Source organism: Pocillopora damicornis, chromosome 3 (genome assembly GCF_964200805.1).
Source record: "Pocillopora damicornis chromosome 3, jaPocDami1.2, whole genome shotgun sequence".
NCBI classification, from domain to species: domain Eukaryota; kingdom Metazoa; phylum Cnidaria; class Anthozoa; order Scleractinia; family Pocilloporidae; genus Pocillopora; species Pocillopora damicornis.
This window is the reverse complement of record NC_142672.1, coordinates 11795993-11810713: the sequence shown is the minus strand read 5'-3', so window position 1 is coordinate 11810713 and position 14721 is coordinate 11795993. Positions and strand designations below refer to the sequence as shown.

General features: G+C 40.3%; 3 protein-coding genes across 5 annotated transcripts in view; 2 read left to right on the top strand and 1 right to left on the bottom strand.

Annotated features, from left to right (window-relative positions):
- The first annotated feature begins 52 nt into the window (after positions 1-52).
- Positions 53-5274, top strand: LOC149048240 (uncharacterized). The gene is made up of 4 exons (XM_089199017.1): positions 53-203; positions 1102-1483; positions 2217-2873; positions 3163-5274. The coding sequence occupies exons 2-4, from the start codon at positions 1177-1179 to the stop codon at positions 4302-4304; spliced, it is 2106 nt and encodes a 701-aa protein (XP_089055143.1). The 5' UTR covers positions 53-203; positions 1102-1176; the 3' UTR covers positions 4305-5274.
- A 337-nt stretch (positions 5275-5611) lies between these two features.
- On the top strand, positions 5612-11107 carry LOC149048239 (uncharacterized). Its single transcript, XM_089199018.1, has 4 exons — positions 5612-5752; positions 6634-7014; positions 8267-8923; positions 9209-11107. The coding sequence occupies exons 2-4, from the start codon at positions 6708-6710 to the stop codon at positions 10333-10335; spliced, it is 2091 nt and encodes a 696-aa protein (XP_089055144.1). The 5' UTR covers positions 5612-5752; positions 6634-6707; the 3' UTR covers positions 10336-11107.
- Positions 11108-13788: 2681 nt separating this feature from the next.
- The window catches only part of LOC113666111 (axonemal central pair apparatus protein HYDIN), a 49614-nt gene continuing 48681 nt past the window's right edge, over positions 13789-14721 (bottom strand). For all 3 annotated transcript variants that reach the window (XM_027181870.2, XM_089198948.1, XM_089198949.1), the window contains one exon: positions 13789-14547. In XM_027181870.2, coding sequence (XP_027037671.2) covers positions 14065-14547 — 483 coding nt within the window. In that variant the 3' untranslated portion in view covers positions 13789-14064. The remainder of the gene's footprint in view (positions 14548-14721) is intronic.

Genomic DNA, 14721 nt, shown 5'->3' with positions numbered 1-14721 from the left:
GTCTTCATTGGTTTTCCCGTGGTTTGAAAAGGCCACTCAAGTGGTCAGCGGTGGGTTTGAGGCGTTTATCAGCGGAAGAAGAAGATCATCTTGCTTGGACAGCGCCGAGCAATTGTAACAACCGGGCCTGGTTTGGATAACGAAATCTGAAGACGTCATCATCTTTCGACGCGTAAAATATTACAGCACGAAAGGAAGTCAATGTAAGCGACTTTGTTTCCTCAGTGTTAATGTTGTAAGTGTACAAATATCGGTGAGCTCAATTTCCTAAAACAGTTTAACTCTACCTGAGCCCAAGAGAACCCTTTGCAGGAAACCGATCAAGTTAAGTGATAATCTCCCTCTAGATCTGCTTGATTCCCAAACATTTTTGTGAGGTTCGCAAAGATGAAAGAAACAGGGGCATCAGACAAACAAAAAGACAGAAGACAGACACTGGACCGCCTGTTCTTCGACCCGGAGAATAATGTTAATAATGTAACAAACGATATATTGATTAGGACAGAAAATAATGCACATAAACGGAAATTTAAAATTTTGAGGAATCTCATCTGGAAGTGTTTTTATTGTGTGCGGAGCACGGAACTTTAAATCTTCCCGGCTCTAAGAGGATAGGTTTGACCTCTTTAAAAATAACCAAATACATTTCCCATTATACTCAAACACGAACCTTCTGTGATAAATGACATGGAGTTATGACATTGTCGCTTTAAGGTACGGAAGAGAAGACTTAAAATCAGGGGCTTCCTAGTTCTTTACAGATAGGTTTGACGTCGATAAGGATGTTTTAAACGAACTACCCGTTTTACCCAAACATGACCTTTCTACAAACGATGAGATTACCGTCTATCTGCACATTGTAGCACCAGGAAATTGATGTCATTATCGATCATTACGCTTGAAGCAGAGAAGTTTAAAGCCCTTAGACAATTGAGTTGACCTCATCTAAAGTTAAAATAAACTTCATGTTTCACACAAACACGAATTTTCTTCTATCGATTAACATATTAGCCTTCTATTTACATGTTTCTAGTAATATGTTTTAAAGTCTTAGATACTGGAAACATATCAATTACCGTCGCATTCCACCTCTCCCCACAGTTAAACGTCACTAGAGCCAAGCAGAACTGCATTAAGGAGGCTTAACAAGTGAGATGAAAAAACATCCCACTAGTTATGTCTGATATCCAAAATAGTTTTGTGAACACTGTGAAGATGAAAGAAACAGAAAAAGAGCAGAAGCAGACGAACAGAAGACAAACATTGAACCGTTTGCGTTCCGGGTCAGGCCTCTTGTTGTCGGTTTTCTGTTGTGTCGCGTTAATTCATCAGGAGCTCAGAATACAAGAAAATCATCAAATGATTTTAAACTCAGCAAACGAATTTGCAAAGATGGAGACAGAAGTCCTTCGAAAAGTACAGCAGAATATTAGAGGATGGTACAGTTTGAAACCTGAGAGCACAACGCGGCCGGCGACCAAAGGTAACTTGGTGTTAGTTGATACTACAAACATAAATTAGTTAATTGTTTAAGAGGCTTCAACATGATCAACATGATGACACCTACTCTCACAAGCTCATGTGCAAAATCAATCATAGGCTTGTGCAATTTAAGTTTGCAAATTGGAGATTATAGACCACGCTTTAGTAGAATGCTTAGACCTTTGACATAGTTGAAAACGCACGCTATCTCTATTTTACTCTATCACTGGTACACGCTAGCCTTAGGAGACCAAGTAACATCACTGAACTCTTTTTATATAATCGATTTTATCAAAACGAAGTCGACCAAATCTACGAAATCCCATCATCCTTATCTATTCTGTCCAATTGTAGTGTAGCAAGTTATGGACTTACATCAAACTTTTAAAATGTAAGTAGGGCCGTGCCTTTCCTTGAAAGGAAAAAAGATTAGATCCGACCAGAGTCTCCAGCGGATTATTAACCTCGAGATCAGTACAGCTGTACAACCAAGTTCATCATTTTTTGTTTAGAACTTATTGATACAAGACATATACTGTTTTATTATAAATTTTCTCATTTTCTTAAATTAATCGCATTTAGGAATTAGTTTTCCTTTCATCGCGTTCCATACCACAGCTATGAATTTCTCTCCAGATCAAAATGATGCTTGTAGGATGGTGAAAGATTTTGGTGTCTTTAGTGCTGATGTATAGTTAGTCACATTACTTCATTGGCGAGTCTTTGATTTTCAGATGGAGAGAACGCCAACCCAAGCCGACAAAAACGCTCTGCTCTAAACGTTTCACAACAGGATTCAAACCTAACATCAGCTGAATTACAGAGGCTTATCAAAAAAGAACTTAGTCTACTGCAAAACCAATTCTTCGCTAAGGATCAGACACTCTGCCGCCCAGGACCAAAAGGTAACAGGGGTCGTCGAGGCAAAGCGGGAACTCGGGGAAAACCGGGTCCTCCAGGGAAACCAGGCCCAAACGGACCTCCTGGCAAACATGGACCAATAGGAGTACAGGGGCCGAAAGGAATAAAAGGGGACATTGGAAAACCGGGGAGCCCTGGCTCCGTGGGACTTACAGGCCCGTCGGGTGTGAAAGGTGCTAAAGGTGAGCCGGGCCAGTCCCTCTCAGCCCCATCTCTGTTAGAGCGTCCCGTTGGAATGACAGTCAATGAAAGTCAGACAGCCATGTTAAAATGTACTGCGGATGGTAATCCAAAGCCAAAAGTCACGTGGTCTAAGCTGAACTCAACGCTCCCTTTTGGACGTCACGAAGTGGAATCCAGAGGCCAGCTGATTGTGAGGGACATTAGACGTGGTGACGAAGGAGTTTATTCATGCAGAGCTGAAAGTTTTTTGGAACAAGTGAACGCCTCGGCGAAGTTATCTGTTCAATGTAAGTCAGTCTATTTCTTTTGCAAATAGAGAACTATTTCCTAAATGCAGGAAGAATCTGCGGATTAATGATTTTGCACGAGCTATCTGATTAATTCTCACAACGTTCATAACCATACGTTGCTTATGCATATGGATAAGTATTTTTATTTTAACTGCAACTAACTATATATTGTTCTTTCTTCTTCAATCTTGTTGATTAAAGCTAACTGATTGACCTCCATGATAACTCAGGAGATCACTTTCATTGTCTTTACAACTCATAATTCTTTCTCTTGAAACGTTTACAGTCGCTCCTGAGATCATTTTATCATCTAACGAAGTGTTAGCTGAGGAAAAACAAAATGTTAGTATCGCCTGCGGTGCTTCTGGTCAGCCTCAGCCTAGTATCACGTGGTCTAAAGCGTTTGGAAACTTGCCGATAAATCGAGCTGAAGTCATTAAAGGAGCACTAAAAATTTATAACGTGACAAAAAAAGACAGAGGAATATACATCTGTAGGGCGGAAAATATTCTTGGATCAGCAGCAGGCACATTTCACCTCATGGTATTTTCTCGTCTGCGGTTTAAAGCTCGACCCCCAAAAGAAATTGCTCCAATGGCTGGCTCAACTGTTCATCTGCCGTGTGTGGTCGAGAGTGACTTGAAAACTACAATCACTTGGACGAAGCATGGCAGTTCGTCCTTACCTGCAGGGTCCAATGTTCTACAGAATGGAACACTGGTAATAAACAGCATCAAGAAATCACACGAAGGATCTTACACCTGTAGAGCAGCTAATGCTCTGACAACAGTAGAAAGCAAAGTAAGAGTTATCAATCCACGGAATATAACTTCTTGTTCTGTGATTCGAAAATATGTCAGTATTACAAGTGGAAATTACGTCATTGATCCCGACGGTGGGGGTCCTCGTGCACCTTTTACAGTTTACTGTGATATGAGTGGCAAGAATGGAGTTGGCGTGACAGTTATCAGTCACGATAGCGAAAGTAGAACACATGTGAAGGGATATGAGAGCCCGGGCAGTTACTCACGTGATATTCATTACACCGGAGCGAGTCTTTCTCAGCTGGCGAGTCTCACCAGAGTCTCATCACACTGCGAACAGTTTATCAGTTATGAGTGCCGTTATTCACAGTTCTTCAGAGGTAGTTTTGGATGGCGGGTGTCACGGGATTCGATCAAAATGAATTACTGGGGAGGAGCGTCACCCGGCAGTGGTACGTGCGCATGCGGGAAGACCAGCTCATGTCCATACCCTGCTAATATGTGTAATTGTGACAAGGAAGACGGCATACTGCGTGAGGATAGCGGTCTCCTTACTGACAAGACACATCTTCCGGTTAAACAGCTGAGGTTTGGTGATACAGGCCATGCTAACGAGGAAGGATATCATACGCTCGGAAAACTTAAGTGTTATGGCATACAGTAATGTTAGTCACAAATGATCTCACATGGACAGGTATCACGCAGAAGACACGATTTGAACATTCATCAGCTCTTAACTAACAGTTTATCCAAGATGAAAAAGTGCAGTTACGTGAAGACTAGAGTAACTCTTTTCATAACGAATGAAACATAACATGACAGTAGTTGGCCTGCTGTTTATTCCATACTAATGTCTGATAAAGTAAAGTCTAATATGACTTCGTTGTTGACGTCTTAGTGGTATCAACATGCGTAGAAAACTTGTTTTGAATCCCAAACGCTTTACAAATCAACTGATCGCTTCCACGCTATAAATGTCAAATCAATGGCTCTACTTATGCGCCGATCATTTCGAAGCTTCAACATTCCCCCCTGGGCAACCCACGGGCATGTGGCTGTCGTCTATGTCCGGGGGTGGGGTATTGGAACCTTGCCTGGGTGGGTGGGGAATTTTAACCAGAAGTCTTAAGTCTTACCAGCGGTACACGGGTGCTGCAGCTTTTAATATGAAGGTGTTAAAGGTAAAGAGTTCTCCTTCGCGAGCAGATGGCTCGGAAAAATCAAATTGGTCTACAAGGTCTTGGATAGTCAAACCAATTGTTGGTCAATGAGTATAGAGGGTCTATGCAGCTGATCTTACCTTTTATAGAAAAACCAATCATCAAATCCGGCGCTTGGACAGGGCATTTGAACACAGTTTTCGCCCACTGGGGCAGGAATTTGAGCGAACCAATCTTCTAAATTTCAAATGCTCGGAGTCTTTCCCAGAGGGGATATTGAAGCTTTGAACTGATCGATGCATTAGATACACGTTAAATTTCAACAACTCTAAAAGGCTTTCGTAGTTATTTCTCAGGCACCATACCATGACGAGATAATTCATTCGCAAGGATATAAACAATTTATTGACAACCGGATGTTAACGCAAAGATCGTTAGCTTGTTTTAATAAGAATAAGTGATACCGTAGTAAAACCGGGAGTTAAAACTTTTCTGTCGATTTTACACGTTTGCTCCTTAGGATTATTTGGCAAATGACATGAACTGCGGTAAGCAACGTTTCCAATTTGGGGCGAGTTTTTTGATTTGGGGAAAGTTCTTATGTTATAAGGCAATACTGCAAAATCATAATTGACCGAACTGGTATATGAAGCACTTATGAATCCCTTTTTCGCTTTTTTGATCACAATCGTCAAATACAATATAGGTTTTTAAACATTTCTAAGTTTTACTCATGTTGGGAATTAATTGTCTGCATTGGTTTGCCCATGGTTTGAAAAGGCTATTCAAGCGGTCAGCGGTGGGTTTGAGACGTGTATCAGCGGAAGAAGAAGATCATCTTGCTAAGACAGCGCCGAGGAATTGTAACAAACGGGCCTGGTTTGGATAAAGAAATCTGAAGACATCATCATCTTTCCACGCGTAAAATATTACAGCACTAAAGGAAGTCAATGTAAGCAACTTTGTACCTCAGTGGTTATGTTATACAAGTGTACAAATATCGGTGAGCTCAATTTCCTACGACAGTTTAACTCTACCTGAGCCTAAGAGAACCCTTTGCAAGAAACTGATCTAGTGAAGTAAAAACTTCCCTCTAGATCTGCTTGATTCCAACACATTTTTGTGAAGTTTGTAAAGATGAAAGAAACAGAGTAAACAGACAAACGAAAAGAGAGAAGACAGACATTAGACCGCCTGTTCTTCGGCCCGTTTAATGTTAATGATATAATGTAACAAATGATGTATTGATTAGGACAGAAAGTAATGCTCATAAACAGAAATTTAAAGCTAAGAGGAATCTCATCTGGAGAATTTTTTTATTCAATACGGATAGGGAGCTTTAAATCTTCCCGGTTCTAAGAGGATAGGTTTGACCTCTTTAAAAATAACCATATACTTCTCATTATACTCAAACACGAACTTTCTGTGATAAATGACATAGAGCCAGGATATTGTCGCTTTCAGGCATGGAAGAGAAAACGTTAAATCTCGGGCTCTCCAGTTCTTTGAAAATAGGGTTGACGTCGATAAGGCGGATGTTCTAAAGAACTACCCGTTTTACTCAAACATGACCTTTCTGCAAACAATAAAATACCGTCTATCTGCACATTGTAGCACCAGGAAATTGGTGTTATTACGCGTGAAACAGAGAAGTTTAAAGCCCTCAGACGATTGAGTTGACCTCAATTAAAGTTAAAAATGAACTTCCCGTTTCATACAAACGCGAATTTTCTCCTACCGATGAATGTATCCGCTTTCTATTTACGTATGTCTCTATAAGTCTTAAATATTGAAAACATGTCAATTACCGTTGCATTCCACCTCTCCCGACAGCTAAACTTCACTAAAGCCAAGCAGATGTGCATTAAGGAGGCTTATCAAGTGAAGCAAAAAACATCCCACTGGTTATGTCTGATATCCAAAATAGTTTTGTGAACATTGTGAAGATGAAAGAAACAGAAAAAGAGCAGAAGCAGACGAACAGAAGACAAACATTGAACCGTTTGCGTTCTGGGTCAGGCCTCTTGTTGTCGGTTTTCTGTTGTGTCGCGTTAATTTATCAGGAGCTCAGAATACAAGAAAATCATCAAATGATTTTAAACTCAGCAAAAAGATGTGCAAAGATGGAGACAGAAGTCCTTCTAAAAGTACAGCAGAATATTAGAGGATGGCACAGTTTGAAACCTGAGAGCACGATGCGGCCGGCGACCAAAGGTAACTTGGTGTTAGTTGATACTGCAAACATAAATTAGTTAATTGTTTAAGAGGCTTCAACACGATCAACATGATGACACCTACTCTCACAAGCTCATGTGCAAAATCAATCATAGGCTTGTGTAATTTAAGTTAACAAATAGGAGATAATAGACCACGCTTTAGTAGAATGCTTAGACCTACGACATGATTGAAAACGTACGTTATCTCTATTTCACTCTTCATTGAATCATTGAATCATTGGAACAAGCAAGCCTCAGGAGACCAAAGTAAGATCACTGGACACTTTTTATATCATCAACTTTATCATTATCATCATAACTACGAAATCTACGAAATCTACGAAATCTACGAAATCTCATCATCTTTATCTATTGTACTTTAGAGACTAATAGAACCGTGGATATTATATCTTGATATTCTCAAAGATGCGTTTGAATGACTATGGTTTACCTTGTTTGAAATCTACACTTGGTTTTTGTTTTATTGAGATGATACTACGGCAGATTAATTAAAACCTCATCAGTGCACTGGCGATTACGTGTGTGCCGCTTTAAAAATAGCAAATCTAAACAAAGATATAAATTAATAAAAATTAATGAATAAATAAGTTAATGTGAGAAAATTTCAGTTTTATTTATTTCTTTACCAGAAAATTAAATAAGACTTTAAGTCTTATTTCAGTGCCCAGGAAAAGTAAACGTAGCACGATAAAAACCCTTGTTCTACGCTCCTTCCAATTTTAGAAAACACGAAAGGCGCACTTTTAGTGACAACATGACCAGTAAGGAACCCCTATCTCGCTAATTATGTTTCGTGAACTTGCCATTTCATACACTTTAACATAGGTCTTTAGAAGTGACAATTTCTTACAGGATACATTTGTTGTGCATAAACCTTTTGAGAAGTAAGCAGGGCCGAGCCTTTCCTTGAAAGGGAAAAAGATTGGATTCGACGAGAGTTTCCAGCGGAGTAAGAACCTCGAGTTCAATACAGCTGTAGACTCAAGTCCATCATTTTCTCTTAATAGAACTTATTGATACAAGACGTATGCTGTTTAATGATAAATTTCCTCATTTTCTTGAATTTATCACATTTAGGAATTAGTTTTCCTTACATCGCGTTCTATACCGCAGCCATGGGTTTATCTCCTGATCAAAATGATGCTTGTAGGATGGTGAAAAGTTTTGGTATCTGTAATGCTGATGCAAAGTTAGTCATGTAACTTCATCGGCGAGTCTTTGATTTTCAGATGGAGAGAACGCCAACCCAAGCCGACAAAAACGCTCTGCTCTAAACGTTGTACAACAGGATTCAAACCTAACATCCGCTAAAGTACAACTGCTTATCAAAAAAGAACTTAGTCTACTGCAAAACCAATTCTTTGCTAAGGATCAGACACTCTGCCGCCCAGGACCAAAAGGTAACAGGGGTCGTCGAGGCAAAGCGGGAACTCGGGGAAAACCGGGTCCCCCAGGGAAACCAGGCCCAAACGGACCTCCTGGCAAACATGGACCGATAGGGGCTCAGGGGCCGAAAGGAATAAAAGGGGACATCGGGAAACCGGGGAGCCCTGGCTCCGTGGGGCTTACAGGCCCGTCGGGTGTGAAAGGCGCTAAAGGTGAGCCGGGCCAGTCCCTCTCAGCCCCATCTCTGTTAGAGCGTCCCGTTGGAATGACAGTCAATGAAAGTCAGACAGCCATGTTAAAATGTACTGCGGATGGTAATCCAAAGCCAAAAGTCACGTGGTCTAAGCTGAACTCAACGCTCCCTTTTGGACGTCACGTAGTGGACTCCAGAGGCCAACTGATTGTGAGGGACATTAGACGTGGTGACGAAGGAGTTTATTTATGCAGAGCTGAAAGCTTTTTGGGACAAGTGAACGCCTCGGCAAAGTTATATGTTTATTGTAAGTCATTTTTTTTCTTAAGCAAATACAGAACGGTCTCGTAAATGCAGGAAGTATTTGTGCATTGATGATTATGCATGAGCTATCTAATTAATTCTCATAACTTTCATAACCATACTTTGCCTACGCATATGGATAAGTATTTCTGGTTTTGCAGCAACTATTTATTGTTTTTCCTTCTTTAATCTTGTCAATTAAAGCCAACTGATTGATCTCTATGAAAATTCAGGAGATAACTTTCATTGTCTTTACAACTTATAGTTCTTTCTCTTAAAATGTTTACAGTCGCTCCTGAGATCATTCTATCATCTAACGAAGTGTTAGCTGTGGGAAAACAAGATGTTTCTATCGCCTGTAGTGCTTCTGGTCAGCCTCACCCCATTGTCACGTGGTCTAAGGCATTTGGAACTTTGCCAATGGACAGAACCAAAGCGATTGATGGAACACTAACAATTTATAATGTGACAAAAAAAGACAGAGGAACGTACATCTGTAGGGCGGTGAATATTCTGGGATCAGCAGCGGACATAGTTCAACTCGTGATATTTTCTCGTCCGCGGTTTAAAGCTCGACCCCCGAAAGAAATGACTCCAATGGCTGGCTCAACTGTTCATCTGCCGTGCGTGGTCGAGAGTGACTTGAAAACAACAATCAGTTGGACGAAGCATGGAAGGTCGTCCTTACCTGCAGGGTCCAATGTTCTACAGAATGGAACTCTGGTAATGAACAGCATAAAGAAATCACACGAAGGATCTTACACTTGTAGAGCTGCTAATGCTTTAACAGCAATAGAAACCAAAGTCAAAATCAGCTTTCCGATTAAAGCAACGTCTTGTTCTGTGATAAGGAAAAACCTCAACAATGCAAGCGGAAATTACGTCATTGACCCAGATGACGAGGGACCTCTTGCACCATTTACAGTTTATTGTGATATGAGTGACAAGGATGGGGTTGGCGTGACAATCATCAGTCACGACACTGAAAGAAGAACACGCGTGAAAGATACAAACAATTACGTAAGGGATATTCATTACACCGGAGCAAGTCTGTCTCAATTGGCAAGTCTCACTAAAGTCTCCTCAAACTGTGAACAGTTTATCCAGTATGAGTGTCATCATTCTAGGATGACAAACGTTGGCTGGTGGGTGTCACGTGACTCCACTAAGATGAATTATTGGGGCGGAGCACTACCTGGCAGTGGTAAGTGCGCATGCGGAATGACCAACTCATGCGCAAACTCTCGTCTTCGTTGTAACTGTGACATGAACGACAGTGTGTGGCGTGAAGACAGTGGTATTCTCACGGACAAGAATCACCTACCGGTTAGACAAATGAGGTTTGGGGATACAGGCGGTTCTATCGAGGAAGGATATCACACACTGGGAAAACTAAAGTGTTACGGAATCGCTTAAAAAGTCAATATGCTGACTTTCAACAGCATCAGATATATATAACTCAGGAGAGCTCCTCATTAAGACATTTGCCTCTAATACTATTTTACTTAAAGCTAGCTATAAGGACTGAAACGGAAGACTTAAGGGCGAGTTAACGAACAAAACAGCGGTAGAATTAACGCGAAATTCAACTCTTGCCAATTGCCCAGCCTCTTGCAGTTTGAATAATTGATAGAATTTCTCTCATTATTGTATTATATGTCGAGATAAAGAGTAGATGCATTACGTCCTCAACTTGAGTTGAGAACATATTCTCATGGAAAATTGCAGAACTTAACAAAGCGTTTAATGGGCTTGATGGTTTTTAAATCCATACGTGGCCTTGCTTCAGAATTAGTTAATCGATCTGACATTTCCCCATAGGCTTTCTGGGATTCTTTAAGTAAAAATAGCTATTCTAATGCCTTGAACCAATTATCCTCGTGAAATGTGTCGCTATAGCAGTGTTGGAATAGTCTCCAAAAAAATGTTATGCAAGCAGAATCTTTAGATAAAATGTGTTCATAGTTAAAAGAATGTCATCCGTAGAGAACAGATATATCATTAGCAAGACATTACAACAATATAATGTAAATCTATACCTGATTGTTACATACTGGCATATCATCCCAAGCTGGGTATTTTAAGGAGTGTAAGAGTTTTCCAGTGTGTTTTCGTCAGACTGTATTGGTCAAGTGTTCATGGATTGGAATTAGAAGCCACTCTTTGAATTAAAACATTTTATTTTTCTCTGAAATTATGACGGTTACAATTTATTGGTAACAGGCCATGGTAGTGTCCTCCAATTTGGTCAGTAATCATACTCGTAATTGTCAAATCAAACTCCCGCGTTGCGATCGTTCGATTTTGCTAATCACTCGTATGATTACAGACCGAATAAGACTCCGCACATTCCTAATAACATTACTCATCAGACGCGAAAAGCAAGGGGAGAAACGAATCTGCTGCTACTCATTTAAATCAAAATAAAACCTTTTTAACTTGAGACCCAAAGAGAGTCACAAGGACCAGATTTCAGCTGTTTCACACGAGTTCTTAGTGTCCAGAAATTGTTTCCGAGAAGAACTTGTTCTCTAAGTTTCTTAGTAATTTACAGAGCTTCAATTAAACACTTTAGGGTTGGAAGAATTCTCGAAATTTATGAACCCTAAGTAGGCGGTGGTTTGCATCAACTTTTCAGAAGAAGCTATTTTCACACGGAAATAGTGTTCTATTGATTGAAAACTAGTGTTTGTAATCACGTGGGGTTTTCTAAAGTTTTAGATCTATTTCACGGGTATTTAAGGAGACGCAGCAATTGCAGAGGTCTCGCGGAGTTGTGATATTGCTAAAGATCTAGAGAAGGGGACAAGTTGAACAACACCCAATTCATCTTAGTGGAGTCACGTGACACCCACCAGCCAACGTTTGTTATCATAGAATGATGACACTCATACTGGATAAACTGTTCACAGTTTGAGGAGACTTTAATGAGACTTGCCAATTGAGACAGACTTGCTCCGGTGTAATGAATATCCCTTACCTAATTGTTTGTACCTCTCACGCGTGTTCTTCTTTCAGTGTCGTGACTGATGACTGTCACGCCAACCCCATTTTTGTCACTCATGTCACAATAAACTGTAAATGGTGCCAGTCCTTCTGCGCCATCTGGATCAATGAATAATTGATAGAATTTCCCTCATCGTTGAATGATCTGTATAGATAAAGAGTAGGTGCGTTACGTCCTCAACTTGAGTGGAGCCTTGAGTAGAACATATTCGCATGAAAAATCACAGAACTTAACAAAACAATCAAAGGGCTTAATGGTTTACAAATCCCCACACGGCTTTGCTTCTGAATTAGTAAATCGATCTGATATTTTCCCATAGACTTTCTGGGGTTCTTTAAATAAACTGGCTATTCTGATACCCCGAACCAATTATCTTCGTAAAATGTGTCGCTATAGCAGCGTCGGAATAGTCTCCACAAAAATGTTATGCAAGCAGAATCTTTAGGTAAAATTTACTCGCAATTTAAAGAATGTCATTCGTAGAGACCAGATATGTCATTAGCAAGACATTACAACCAAATGATATAAATCTATACCTGATTATTACATACTAGATGAACACAGGAGTTTTTCATAGTTGATGAACTGTGTTGTTTTCCACTAATAATCTTATTGAGATGTAATCGGACTGTTGCATCAGCCAATCCTTTTGAGTACACTGAGATGAATCCAACAATCACATAGTTGATTACAGCAACCCGAGCAATGGCATATCATCCCAAGCTGGGTATTTTAAGGAGTGTAAGAGTTTTCCAGTGTGTTTTCGTCAGACTGTATTGGTCAAGTGTTCATGGATTGGAATTAGAAGCCACTCTTTGAATTAAAACATTTTATTTTTCTCTGAAATTATGACGGTTAAAATTAATTGGTAACAGCCCATGATAGTGCCGTCCAATTTGTATAGGTAATCACATGAGGCCAAGTACTATTAAAGATTAATTGCACGAGAGTTTTCAAAATTTTCCAAAATTGCCCGAGTCGCGAAGCGACGAGGGCAATTTGGAAAATTTTGAAAACTCAAGTGCAATTAATCCTTAATAGTACGAGGTCTCATGGGATTACTTGTTTATCAATAAAGGGCAAAATTTATACGAAGGAAAATGACGCGCGCAGTCTATTTTTATCTGGGAAGCAACGGATTAGCAATGCAACGGACTAGCCAATCATTAACAGGTAATCATGCCCTCTCTTGATTACTAAAAATGCCCTCGATTAAGAAAAAAATGCCCTCTCTCTCAACCAATCAGCGCTCAGTAATTTTGCCCTTTATTGATAAGGTCAGTAATCATACTCGTAATTATCAAATCAAACTCCCGCTTCGCGGTCGTTCGATTTTGCTAATCACTCGTATGATTACAGACCGAATAAGACTCCGCACATTCCTAATAACATTATTTATCGGACGCGAAAAGCAAGGGGAGAAAAGAATCCGTTGCTATTCATCTAAACAAAATATAAACTTTTAACTTGAAAGCCAAAGAGAAGTCGCAGGGACCAGATTTCCGCTGTTTCACACGAGTTCTTAGTGTCCAGAAATTGTTTCCGAGAAGAATTTGTTCCCTGGGTTTCTTGGTAATTTATAGAGCTTCAATTAAACACTTCAGGGTTGGAAGAATTCTCGAAATTTATGAACTCTAAGTAGGCGGTGGTTTGCGTCAACTTTTCAGAAGAAGCTATTTTCACACGGAAATAGTGTTCTATTGATTGAAAACTAGTGTTTGTAATCACGTGGGGTTTTCTAAAGTTTTAGATCTATTTCACAGGTATTTTAACGAGACGCAGCAATTGCAGAGGTCTCGCGGAGTTGTGATATTGCTAAAGATCTAGAGAAGGGGACAAGTTGGACAACACCCAGACGCATCTTATACACAAAACTTTATTATCATTATTTTGAAAGTTCTTGGCATGGCTTGATATCAAAGCAACTTCATAACCGCTATAATATGAAAAACATGTCCTCAGCCACAAAATTTATACACTAAACAGACATTTGTAGAGAACGGCAAGGAAAGTGCATCGAATGTATGCGTAAACATTATTGTGAAATGAATGATATCTACAAGTTGAAGCACTACACCGGGTCCAAAAAATAAACACTCCTTTCTACAAATGAAACGGAAATTTGACTCAGTTTAATTTCACGGAGTGAGGCCCTTCAGGTAGAAGGTCCAAGTAACATTCCCAGCACCACCTGCGCTCCTCGGACACGTGACCATGAGTCTGCCCATGCGCGGAGCCTTGGAACCTCCTTGGTTTCCCTCGAAACCAACGATAATATTATGGGTCTTCTTAGCACGGACGCTCTCGCTCGCCTTCACATTAAAACACGGACTATCCAGACAGAAGGTAAATTGAGTAGTGTGTGAAAACACATTCTTGAACGGAATTGAGGTTGTTGCACCCGCTTTGATCGAGTACGGACCCTGGGGTTTTGGAGGACTGCAGTGACCAAACAGAGGGAACACGTATTCTCCTCCTACTGGAGAGAAAACGGTCAGAGTAGCGCGAGTATCACCCAGACGGGATGGTTCATAGGTCACTTCCACACCGACCTCTGTGCCTCCACTTGACGCTGAGGCTGCCGTGATATTCTTTTCAACATGGAAATCAGTGTTGTCCACCTTAAGAGAGAGTAAACTCGATTAGTGAAAAACTACAGAAAATCATACAACTCTTCCCACAATTGATTCCTCTAAGTATCAAATTTAAGAGTTACACCGAAAAAGGATTTTGATCCCACTTAGCCACGCGCAAAATTGCCTTCAACGAGAGGGAACTGCAAAATACTCTCGAGA

Coding starts and splice junctions, on each gene's coding strand:
- LOC149048239 (XM_089199018.1), top strand. CDS start 6,708: ATGTCTGATATCCAAAATAGTTTTGTGAACATTGTGAAGATGAAAGAA. Junction 7,015..8,266: donor GATGCGGCCGGCGACCAAAG/GTAACTTGGTGT, acceptor TTTGATTTTCAG/ATGGAGAGAACGCCAACCCA. Junction 8,924..9,208: donor GGCAAAGTTATATGTTTATT/GTAAGTCATTTT, acceptor AAATGTTTACAG/TCGCTCCTGAGATCATTCTA.
- LOC149048240 (XM_089199017.1), top strand. CDS start 1,177: ATGTCTGATATCCAAAATAGTTTTGTGAACACTGTGAAGATGAAAGAA. Junction 1,484..2,216: donor AACGCGGCCGGCGACCAAAG/GTAACTTGGTGT, acceptor TTTGATTTTCAG/ATGGAGAGAACGCCAACCCA. Junction 2,874..3,162: donor GGCGAAGTTATCTGTTCAAT/GTAAGTCAGTCT, acceptor AAACGTTTACAG/TCGCTCCTGAGATCATTTTA.